Source organism: Montipora foliosa, chromosome 6 (genome assembly GCF_036669935.1).
Source record: "Montipora foliosa isolate CH-2021 chromosome 6, ASM3666993v2, whole genome shotgun sequence".
NCBI lineage: Eukaryota > Metazoa > Cnidaria > Anthozoa > Scleractinia > Acroporidae > Montipora > Montipora foliosa.
Window position 1 is genome coordinate 8,265,768 of NC_090874.1, and position 12,821 is coordinate 8,278,588.

General features: G+C 40.2%; 1 protein-coding gene across 5 annotated transcripts in view; it reads right to left on the bottom strand.

Annotated features, from left to right (window-relative positions):
* Nucleotides 1–294: 294 nt before the first annotated feature.
* Nucleotides 295–12,821, bottom strand: part of LOC138006588 (tetratricopeptide repeat protein 28-like) — a 41,572-nt gene continuing 29,045 nt past the window's right edge. For all 5 annotated transcript variants that reach the window (XM_068853015.1, XM_068853018.1, XM_068853016.1 and 2 more), the window contains 2 exons: nt 2,577–6,210; nt 295–2,084 (listed from right to left, as the gene is read on the bottom strand). In XM_068853015.1, the coding sequence (XP_068709116.1) occupies nt 2,065–2,084; nt 2,577–6,162 (3,606 nt within the window). In that variant the 5' untranslated portion in view covers nt 6,163–6,210 and the 3' untranslated portion in view covers nt 295–2,064. The remainder of the gene's footprint in view (nt 2,085–2,576; nt 6,211–12,821) is intronic.

A 12,821-nucleotide genomic window follows, 5' to 3' on the forward strand; every position in this document is an offset into this window, starting at 1 on the left:
ATTGATATCGATTGTCGTCTCCTGACTGGTTTACATTAAAATTTAAAGATTCTAGAAAGAAAACGTAATTAAGAAACAATTTCATTACCTACAGTAGCTTTTAACCTTCTGCAAGTTTCCGAAATTGCAAAAAGAAATCTGGACGTTTGCCTAAGCAAAATGCTTGCTGCCTGGGGAGGGAATTCGCATTTGAAAGAAGCAGGAATGCTTGTCGTCTCGCTTAAGGGTGTAAATTTCGGATTTTGATTTCACTTAGGGTGTTCAGGGAATTACGCCATCATATGTAGCCGATATGTAGCCGTCAAGGTCTCGCTCAGGATTTAACGAGAAGAAATTTAAAAATGACTATTTAATGACTTTTAAATATGGTGTTATTTATTGGTCAAAAAAAGCCGGGGCCGCACCGAGATTGATCCCCTTTAGGAGTTAAATTCAAATTTTTGATGAGCATATGCATATGCAAAGTCCCCCCTCCCTGGGGTTTGCAGTCTTTAAACTTAAAATGAACACAAATTAAGAGATCAGGCAACATTTACTTCCCACCTTTTTAGCTTTTACAAGTTCTTAGAAATCACCCATTTCATTAAATTATTTTGCATCGGTCCGGTCCCTCCGTGACAAAACATCAGAAAATCAACGTGTAAAACTTTACAGTAAGAAACTTTCCATTTGTTTGATTCTAGGCCCTAGCAAGAGTCCATCACACAAAAGTGATTTCCCCAGATTGGCCTTGTCCTCAAGGGAGAATGAACCATAGACCAAATCGGCTAACTCAATGTTGTACCCAATTCAAACCCTTTCGGAATAAAATTTCAATACAATACACAAAGAATCTTAATCCCGGGAGATTTGAATTAGGGACAATATTAACTAACTTTAAGGATTAAACCACTGCAAAAACCGTGTACGATCAAAACTTGCTCTAAGTTGGATCAAAATAGATCGTGATCACACCAAAAAACTTTAAAAATAGAAAATATACTGCAAAGGTTGGTCAAGACAACGTGAATATAGGCGTTGTTACGATATTTCGGCTGGCCAACACCAGCCTTCTTCAGGTTTATTGAATGGATAAACGCTTGTTACAAGATCTTTATAAATAGAAAATATACTGCAAAGGTTGGTCAAGACAACGTGAATATAGGCGTTGTTACAATATTTCAGGTTTATATACAATAAACCCGAAGAAGGTTGGTGTTGGCCAGCCAAAATATTGTAACAACGCCTATATTCACGTTGTCTTGACCAACCTTTGCAGTATATTTTCTACAATATTAAGTTAATCGATTTGCTCTATTGCTCATTTTCCCGCAAAACTTGGTTTCAAAATTGCCACTTTCCTGACGCTGAATGGTACATTCTTACTCTTAGGTAATGGAATCTTGACCGGAGCAATTTTCACATCTTACTCATACTTTCTACGCACATCAATATGAAAAATTAGGTAATTTCCAAGCATTCATACTTTCGTAGCTTTTTTTTTAGCTTATAGTCCTTTGCCTCCCAAAAAGATTAATTTGCTTATTTAGCTTTGGTTAACCTTACAGAAACACAGCAAATACACATTCCTCGAGACTGTCACTTAATTTTAAATGGAAAGTTGGTATAACAAGCTGAAGAGTATACTTGTGACCAGCTTCATGTAAAATGAACACCCGAGAAACATACCGCAAGAGCTTAGGGTTATTTTGAAGTATTTTTAAGGGCCAAAATAACACGTTTTGCCAAGTCCCTTGTTTCTATCAAGTGATTAAGTAATCCTGGTACAGATGCTTACAAAACAAGGGACAAATGTGAGGACTTGGACAGTACCTTAATACTACTGAAATCTCATGGTACTTTAACAATAATTCACATATCTTTAGTTTGCCATGATATCTTTAGTGTGACCGCTACTGAGGAATCAATGATTGAATGTTTTCAATAACTCATATAACCAAAGAAAGGAAAATGCCATATCGACATATCAGAGTCCCAGTAGTTTTCGTACGTTTTGGACATCGTACATCATCATCATCATCATCAACATCATCATCATCATCATCATCATCATACATTTGGACATCATTTGGACATCATCGTTTCTGAAAAAAAAACAGAGCAAACAAACAATAAAGAAACAAAGAAACAAATAGTGGGTTAAAGGGCAATAAGGAATTTCGTTCTGATTGGCAAGTAAATAACATATCAATTATCTTAATCTGTTTCTGCTTAGTTAATAGCAACAATTCCTATTGAGTGTCACTTTGAAATGTAGACTGTAAGACCTCAATGGCTAACTTCACTTAACGTACGTAACTGGCAATGAGCGATCAAATTCGCTATCTGTCCACCATAACACGGCTCGAACAGCTAGCTATCTGCAGGAAGGCCGAAGTAGCCAACCCAGTGAATGCAAGCACTACAGAATTCAGGTATTACATAAAGCAGTTCGAGTAATAAAAACAACACTGGCAACCGATTTTAAAACCATTTCTCTGTGAAGAACGTGCCTGCTCCTGTCAACAATTTGCTGATTAAAAACATGTACAAAGTACAGCTATTCAGCCATTAAAGTTATAATAAATAGCACTTACCATTCTTTTCGTGTTTGTGTTGCCCAAATTCAAAGGTGACATCATCGCCAATTAGCACAAATGGCGCCCAGTATTTTATGGAGGAATAATTTTTTGTCTCCCGAAGATTTTTCATAGCATGGTGAAGAGCTGTACTTGCACTTTTTCGATCTGCCAAGTGTCGATAGAAACTTTTCATGAACATTAAAGTTGCGTCGTCATCGATTGCCCAGAGTGACACCAGAACAGACCGGGCACCAGCACACAGGAAAGCCCTGGCTATTCCCACAACACCCTCAGATTTTACTTCTCCCTGGCCACTATGACAGCAACTCAGCACAACAAGTCTTGCCTGAAGATGAACTGCATAAACATCCCTCAACGTTAACATGTAATCTGCCTTTTCAGGTATCTGGGATGTGCGTTTGGGATTTGGGGCCAAAGCAATTTCTCCAAATTCGGGATCTCCATGTGCAGCAATGTGGATTAAAGCAACTGACTTCATTCTTTTCAGCACTTCAGCTTTGGTTGCATTTTTTCCTGTAAGAGGCACGGTCTGCAGAAGTTCTCCAATCATATCCACCTCTTTTTTCGCACCTGGCAGCTGTTCACAGAGGGGTTCACCGGTGCTGTAAGTGACTTCCTTCAAGCACGGATCGCCCACAAGCAGTGCTTCATTTTTACTTTGGAAGTCGTCAGGTGCACTAGCGATCACTTTAAAAGCAGTCAGCGACGGAATTGCACGGATCCTGACACAGTCACTCAAGGCAGAAAAAGGAGCCAAGCAAAATGGTCCATCAGGAACAAAGACTAAGTCATCACCCTGGATTAAGTCTGCGATAGGACTGACTAAGACATCATACAAGGGCTGCAAAGAGTTCACAGAGAAGCTCAAGGACTGAACGGTTTCTTCAACAGCTTCCGTACTGCATGAGAAGTCGCTGCATTGTTTGCCAAGCGAACGATTCTCGCATTGTACAAAGGTCCCCGCACTGATCTGTTTCAAAGTACTTTTCATCAGTGAGTCGGCACTTCCATTTTCGATTTCCTTTTGTCTAAAATTTACTCTGTTATCTTCTCTTAGCAACCAGAAGCTGATCATGTTCCCGTCAAGTGCTATGAAAACAGTTTGTGAAGGTAGATCTTCAATTACAAAAGGGCTAGTTTCCTTAATCGTAACTGCCGAAGAAGATTTCTCATCAACACCATATCGCATCGTTAAAATGTCTACCAAAGCCTGTGCTCGTCCTTGCTCAGCAGCATACAAAGCCTCATCAACCTCTCCATTCTTCAAGAGTGCTGTCCACAGAGTGGTGTATGCAAACTGATTTTTGTCACGAAAGCTTATTTTCCAAGCATCCTCAGACCGAAGAAGACGCCTTGTTTCGTCAAAATAATGAATGCTTAAGCGATAGTAATTAAGAGCTTTGCTCAAGGAGTCTAAGACTTTATGAACATCACCGATCTTATTACATGCGCTTGCCTGCCCTATTGGTTCCCCAGTTTCCTTACAAATGCTAAGCTGTTGTTCGTTAAAGAGGAGCGCATTTTGAAGATCACCCATACAGTAATAAGCAACGCCAAGACTGCCATAGGCTCCTCCTTCTCCGGCCCTGTCCCCTACTTCTTTTGCAATACTAAGATCTAGATTGCAATACTCTATCGCTAGCTTAAAATTGCCAAGGCTCAGATAAGTATTGCCGAGATTGCCATAGGCTTTTCCTTCTCCGGCCCTGTCCCCTGCTTCTTTTGCAATACTAAGATGTTGATTGTGGTACTCTGTGGCACGCTTAAAATTGCCAAGACTGTGACAAGCATTGCCAAGATTGCAGTAGGCACTTCCTTCTCCGGCCCTGTCCCCTACTTCTTTTGCAATTGCGAGACGTTGTTTGTGGAACTCTATGGCTTGCTTTAAAATGCCAAGACTTTGATAAGCGTTGCCGAGATTGCCATAGGTACTTCCTTCTCCGGCCCTGTCCCCTAGTTCCTTCTCAATACTAAGAACTTGATTGTGGTACTCTATGGCTTGCTTAAAATTGCCAAGTTTGCGATAAGCATTGCCGAGATTGCCATAGGCTCCTCCTTCACCTTCCCTGTCCCCTACATCTTTTGCAATACTTAGCTGTTGATTGTGGTACTCTATGGCTTGCTTAAAATTGCCAAGGTTGTGATAAGCATGACCGAGATTGCCATAGGCATTTCCTTCTCCAGCCCTGTCCCCTACTTCTTTTGCAATACTAAGATATTGTCTGTAGTACTCTATGGCTTGCTTAAAATTGCCGAGACTGTCATAAGCGTTGCCGAGATTGCAATAGGCTCTTCCTTCTCCGGCCCTGTCCCCTACTTCTTTTGAAACATTAAGATGTTTATTGTGGTACTCTATGGCTTGCTTAAAATTGCCGAGACTGTCATAAGCGTTGCCGAGATTGCAATAGGCTCTTCCTTCTCCGGCCCAGTCCCCTACTTCTTTTGCAATACTAAGACGTTGATTGTGGTAGTTTATGGCTTGCTTAAAATTACTAAGTTTGTTATAAGCGATGCCGAGATTACCATAGGCTTTTCCTTCTCCGGCCCTATCCCCTAATTCTTTTGCAATACTAAGAAGTTGGTAGTAGTGCTTTATGGCTTGCTTAAAATTGCCAAGTCTTAGATAAGCGTTGCCGAGATTGCCATTGGCACTGTTTTCTCCCGCCTTGTCCCCTACTTCTTTTGCAATAATAAGACGTTGATTGTGATACTCTATGGCTTGCCTAAAATTGCCAAGGTTGTGATAAGCGTTGCCGAGATTGCCATAGGCTTTTCCTTCTCCGGCCCTGTCCCCTATGTCTTTCATAATACTAAGATGTTGATTGTGGTACTCTAGGGCTTGCTTAAAATTGCCAAGATTGTCATAGGCAATGCCGAGATTGCCATAGGCTCCTCCTTCTCCGGCCCTGTCCCCTACTTCTTTTGCAATAGTAAGATGTTGATTGTGGTATTCTATGGCCTGCTTAAAATTGCCAAGACTGTCATAGGCAATGCCGAGATTGCCATAGGCTCCTCCTTCTCCAGCCCTGTCCCCTACTTCTTTTGCAATAGTAAGATGCTCATTGTGGTACTCTATGGCTTGCTTAAAGTTGCCAAAACTTTGATAAGCGTTGCCCAGATTGCCATAGGCACTTCCTTCTCCTGCCCTGTCCCCTACTTCTTTTGCAATGCTAAGATGTTGATTGTAGTACTCTATGGCTAGCTTACAGTTGCCAAACATTTGATAAGTGTTGCCGAGATTGCCATAGCCACTTCCTTCTCCAGCCCTGTCCCCTATTTCTTTTACAATACTAAGATGTTGGTTCTGGTACTCTATGGCTTGCTCAAAATTGCCAAGGCTGTGATAAGCGTGACCAAGATTGCCATAAGCATTTCCTTCTCCGACCCTGTCCCCTACTTCTTTTGCAATACTAAGATGTTGATTGTGGTACTCTATGGCTTGCTTAAAATTGCCAAGGCTTATATAAGCGTTGCCGAGATTGCCATAGGCATTTCCTTCTCCGGCCCTGTCCCGTACTTCTTTTGCAACACTAAGCTCTTGCATGTGCTTCTCCAAAACGTCCAACTTTCTATCCACCATTCTTGATTATCAGAATCGGGAAGGTTTGCAGAGAAATCTGGCGTGCACCTTAAAGATAAACGAACGAAAACACGAAAAGTTCAGTGCCCTGACTACACCATACTAAACCAGCACAGCCAGAGTATTTTGAAAGACAATGCCTTTCTTTTCCAGGTTTTTCCAAGGAATGATTTCGGCCTACAGAGACATTACAAAGTAAATAAGAATATAGCCTGTAACATGATAAAATACTTGGGTATTTAATGCACTAAGAGCAATTTATACAGTAATAATTGAGGAACATTAAAAATAGAAATTATATTATGTATCAAGGAAATAACAGCTTATAGGAAAATGATGGGATCCCACTTCAATTTTCTTATCTAAAGCTAAATTTAAAGGTTCAAAGATATGCTTCTCTGGCAGGAAAGTTGCTGCTGGTATGTAGCTGACACCAAAAAGACAGGATGTGACGTCATTATGAGTGAAACGTTCAATTTTCTGCAATTGATGTCAAACTCACAATATGTTTAATTCGAATGGGCTGTCAACATAACAACTCGTAGGGTTTTTATGGGAAAAATGAAATGCCAAGAAAATCGGCTAATCCAAGCTAACAGTGAGGTAAATCAATGAAATTAACTTACTTTTACTTCACCTTGTGTCGATTTGAGGCGCTCTGGCCTATTTTTTAAATTTGCTCCTATCCTTCATTATTAAAAAGAAGACAAGGCTGGAACCTCCAAACCTCTGAGGACGGTTTAATCCCAAAAATTGTCTTGATTCGGTCTTTTTCCCGCTCTCACGTAAAGATCGATAACAAATGACATAGCATAAGGGCCCAGAGTCCAAAAACAATCTCCACATACTTAGAGAAAAATGCAGTTTTGACGAAAAACTTGCCGCTTTCTCTAGCATGAAGAAGCATACTGAATTGGGACCAGACACGACTGTTGGCTTGGTGAAAATATCACTTCTCACTAGGGGTTGGGATCCAAGATCAAACTTCGCCTACCTGGATCTTTCTCACGTTCCCACAGGCTTTTGACACCTAACCCTTTGTTTGAATAGCAAATCGCTCTGTTCAAATACGTAAACATGCAAATATTATCATCGAGAGTTTTCCCACAGAAAAACTATTTGCTCCCCGCTGTTCTGCCGTGTTACTGAAGCTGAAAAGAACCGAATTCAATAAGTCGTCCTCGGCTGAAGGCAAGGGAAAACATAGGGAGCCAATGGCTAACTCGTGGATAGGTGTCAGTTTGATAGCCCTGGAAAGCTGATAATGCTGTTTTCAATAATGGAGATGATAGATGTGGGTAGTATATTGAAGTGAATGTAATATTGTATATAAGTAAATTTAATGTGTATGAATTAAAGTGCCGTTAGAGTATTTTTCTTCAGTCTTGTTTTTCTCACATTGGCCGAGACAGGAAACACCATAATAAAATTTTTTTGTCCACCCAAATTTTGAATAAGCATTGTTTCTTGTTATTTTTGGGACTTACAATGGTCCCGAGAGAAAAGGAAAACATTTGAGTGGACAAACAGAGTATTATGGTATTTCTCCTATAGAATTATGGTAGTATCCTTCGTGCTATAACAGTAGACTCGCAGTCTTCCACTTTACTAGATTTATCATTTTGGCATGTGATATACTTATCAACAAAATTAACAACATCATTGAAGCTTTTTTCATGCTGGGGTGCATCCATAACAAAGAATAATGCACGAATGTGAGGAGATCCTCTTTAGTGGAATTCAACTCTATGGAAAAAGTTGACTATTTCCTCAATAGGCACTGCATCACTCTTTTTGGTGTCCATTTCATTGATGTTCCTTCCTCTACTTCACACCAATCATCCACATTGTTGGCATTTGTATCATTATTGTTTTCAGTACTGGCATTTGCTGTATGTTCTGTATTCACAGCAAGCAGGCTGTTTGAACTTTCTTTGACAGATTGGCAGTCTTTGATGAATTCTGACCATTTCCCAATTTTGTCGAATTTCTATGCCTTCATGTTGGAATAATAAACTTGTTTGGATTAGACGATTTATAGGAAACAGCTCTAAAAACACAGTCGCCTCTGCCACGAACATCAAATTAATGGTCTCATTCTGTGTTGAGCTAATCTTCATAATTATAATAATGATGCCCAAGGAATCATTTGACAACACCTCCTTGAGGGACCTGGGCTTCATTCTAAATCACCGGACATCAATATCTTCTCAACAGAAGCAGATAACCTCTGTGCTTTGTCATTTATTCTGAGCTTACCAGAATTTGAATAGCACAACAAGCACACAAATGGCAATTCAGTATGCTTAGAACGTCCGATTCGAAGATGACAGACACCGGTATCACACATGTGAATGTTTGACTCAATTTTGACAGCTGTTTGTGATTTATTATGGTTCAGGTCACCTGCATGGTACATTTGTTTGACGATCAAAGAGATATAAACTTCGATGAAATGTATACAGATCTTTAAATGTTAAGAAATGATTATTGAGAAACCGTAATTTGTCATTATCTCTTATGCACGATCTAACATTCTTCCTAACAGCCTTAGTTTTATTATTCAGTCTTACTAGTAACATATGCAACGTGCCTTTTTCTTCTCGCCAACGAGTCGTTTGGCCAATGGTCAGTTCACAGACCTCTCGGGTCTGTTCACCAACGTCTCATTAACGGTAGAAGCTCAATATTATCACTTGGCTGTGGATCAAACCCCAAAACTAAACGTCAATGGTGATCGATCTCTCAGCAAAACGTTACGCAAAGTTAGCCTCATTATGCTTTGGCTCGTCCGGAAAATCTAAGAACAGAATTATGAATTTAAGAAACTTTTTCAGTTTAAACTTCACGAATAGACTAAAACTAATTCACGAAGGGAACGTACAATTTAAGAGGAAAAGTAGATTAAGCCTACAAAAGTTTTTTTTTACAATTTAAAAGCACCCACTGTATCATTTGTCGTTGAAGAGTGAAGTGATAATGATGCACAACCAGAATGAAAAGCGTTAGACATACCAGTATTTGGAACGGTACTGTGTATTTGAAGTGCTGGTCATAGAGGAAAGATTGAAGTCATCCTCGCACTTAGTTGGACAATTTTTAAAAGCAATTTTTGAAAGCACTAACCTCAGACTTTTTTTTAAAATCAAAAGTTCAGACGTCTCCCATGGGATTCGAACCCATAACTTCTGGGATGTCGGTGCAATGCTCTACCAACTGAGCTATGAACCCACTCAGTTAGGAGCAGCTCATGCATTCCTGTGCACTTCAAATACACCTTTCTTTTATATCAGTCATTATCACAGAATCCCACTTCAGATGGTTTGGTTCGTCCACCTCATCATCCTCAAAGCATCGCAACAACACGAACTCAAAATGGCTGCCAATGCGGGTAGATTTGGAGAGCCAGGCCCTATCCTGGCCGAGCTCGCCCCAGGAAGTTAAAATGAATTTTGCAATGGCTTAAATGAATTGGAAAGATTAAATGAATTTTAAACGTTTAAGTGAATTTCAAAAGTTTAAATTTACAGATAAAAAATATGTTTGAAGCCAAGAAAGATTCAACAAAAATTTGCTTTTAGGTTTAAATTTATCCTCTTTCAACAAGGATTAAATATTGCTACATATGGGCAGCCATAAGAGGGTTGTTCGTAAAAACTGACTTGTTTTCTAAGCATGTGGAGATTGTTTTTGGATTCTGGGCCTTTACGCTATATCCTATCGATCTTCACGTGAAAGCGGAATCAAGCCGAAGGATAGGAGCACATTTCAAAAGTAGCCGAGAGCGCATCAAATTGACACAAGAACACAAGGTGAAGTAAAAGTAAGTTTATTTCATTTATTTTCCTCACTGTAAACTAGAATTAGCCGATTTTTTCGGCATTTCATGTTTTCCTTATAAACCCTACAAATTGTTACGTTGACGGGTGTTACGAGAGCTAGGACCTAAGACCTACTGTAAGACCCCAGGGACTTAGTTTTCGTTTTAACAGTGGTAATTATGGGAAAGAAACCCGGGAAAACTTACCACCAGTCAGAGATTTGAGGGCTGGATGTTGTCACTACACAAGGTTTTAATTTCTTAAATGGAATGGACACGACACCAACATTCATTCTTTCTTGTCACTTTGAGTGTTGTAACAGAAAAAAACAGTGAAATTCGCCAATGTTTACTTATTGCCACGGAAAATTTAATATAATATAATAACTTTAATATAAGATAGGGTCTTTCCAATGACGAGAAACTCAGTTTGGTAACACTTTGGTTGTAACCACTAAAAATGTGGTATCCCAAGGTAATATTGCCAGTACATACTTGTTATTCCGTTTCCAGTAACAAAGCAAGTCCAGCGCGTATCATTGTAGAGCTTTCGGGCATGCATTCGCAAATTGCTAATAAGTAAGTGGCAAGTAAGTAAGCAGTAAGTTTACCCAGGTTTCTTTCCCATAATTACCACTGTTAACAACGGGTCTAAGACCCCAGCGTCTTAGGTCCTATGAGCACCAAAGCTTGCAACATAACCTCTAAACCTTATTCTATGCCTAGCTTCTTTGCAAAACCTAACCTAATTGTGTCTTAAACCTTAGGCTAATGCTTATTTACTGAAAAAGACTCAGTAAACTAGGCTACCTTGGCTAGAGGAGAAATCCCAACTCATATTATTAATCTCAAAACTACAAACATACGAGCAGCAAACCACCGGCACAGTGAGTTGGGTTCTTCCCTAACAGGCTCGTATGATGCCATTAAGCAACCAGGTTGATTGAATAGGAAATTGATTTATGTTTTATCAATCATAAGCATTGAGCTTAGATATTTTCAGGGAGGGAGGGAGGGCTAAGTCAAACCAAGAGAAAATGAGGGGACAGAGGGGGAGGCTCAGGGCCTTGGCCGGGATATGTCATGTCCACGAAAGCTATTTTTATACGAGCGGAAGTCTTTGTTCTAGCGGAAGTCTGTCTTCCGAGACGTCCGCATGCAGTCCTGCCTTGCTCTCAGGTTCTTAGTGAAAAGAGAAACTGGCGGTGCGCGTGGAAGGCTGATGAAAAAAGATGTTGAGGCTTCCTCGGAGTGATCGTCATCCGACTGTTGATCGCTAACATAGCTGTCGTCGTGCCATGAACTGTCGCCCTCGCTATTCGTTTCTGACTCGCGTTCTCCGTTTAATTCACTGATGTCAGTCAGCGAGTCATTCGTGTCCACAGAAATAGTGGAGCTTATTTCCCAGCTGGAATTATCAAACCAGAAAAACCATTTTCCGTGTTTCTGAAGTTTTCGTCGACAAATGTTAAGTCCACTTCGTCCGCCATTACATAAAATCTTCTCTTTTCTTTCAAACATCAGACCAAGGTTGGCCTGCATGTGGACGTCTCGGAAGACAGACAGACTCCCGCTAGAACAAAGACTTCCGCTCGTCTAAAAATAACTTTCGTGGACATGACATATCCCAAGGGCTGGACCGGGAAACTCCATACCACGTTTTTTAAAAGACTCTTCAGGCCTGATCACGCGGGCAAAACTTGTAGAATCGAGCATCTAGCACTCACAGTTTATAGCATGTAAATTCCTACGAAACGACCGACATTCAAATAGGTAGGTCTGAGATCCACTGATACCACGCGAATTTCGATGTTCAACTGACAGCCCATAATATCCCAATCCCATATTTGGAAATCACATCTTGGACCCAGTCTTCACGCAATAAATTGCTTCGATTCAACGTAAAGTCGTTAAGACATCGTTATGTTGAAATCGTTTGGCTATTTGTGCACGTTTCCCGTGTTCACACACTCGCCAAATACATCAAAACTTTCACTGTGTTATGTCCAGCTACAGGAATGTAATTTACAAGAAAGTTGGGGTCAATTGCTTTTGTGATGTTAGGCGCCCGTTCGGGCTCCTTGTATAAAACTTTGGTCACCCACGCTCGTAACCAGGGCACCCCAGGCGACCAGGCGCCCGTTAGGCAGCAGCCTTGCCTTGCTTAACGGAATACGCTTCTTTTTTTGGTGGCTTCGAAAACCATTTCCCTCGTGTTTTTTTTTTTTTGGCTTTTTTTCAACATAAACAACTTCCTTCCTTTGCTTTTTCTTTGAAAAATACTTTGGACAACCAAGCCAGTGACACCTGTGATACTGATGCACTGTGTTACTTTCTAGGTGATTTCCGTCTATGCCACCATCTCCAACAAATCTCTCTCCTCCGTGACCACGCATTGCGTGATCAATGTAAATTCCCTCTTGTTTTGAATGATATTCTAACTAGGCTATGGTTTTTTTTCCAAACCTTCCGTTTGGATAAAATGCTCTGTCCCGAGATATTCTATTTTTGTATCTCCCCTTGCACATGTTTTCATGTATAGTTTCTGGTCACTTTCTGATGACTGTGATTAAAAAAGCGTGGTTGTTGTATGTAGATGCCTGTTGACATTGTTGGCACCCCCATTTTGTCATAATTAGTTGGTGGGTTAAACAACTCAAACATTCCATCATTATCCATCTCATAAACTGCTATTCCTTGCTTAGAATATTCTTCACGTTTTTCAAATCTCTGAGTTTGACAATTTTATAAACCTCTTAAAAACTTCTTGCAAGTTCTGAAGCTTTTTTGTGTTATGTTGTTTACCTGACCCTCTATGCACTGCTATGAATCGAAAAAC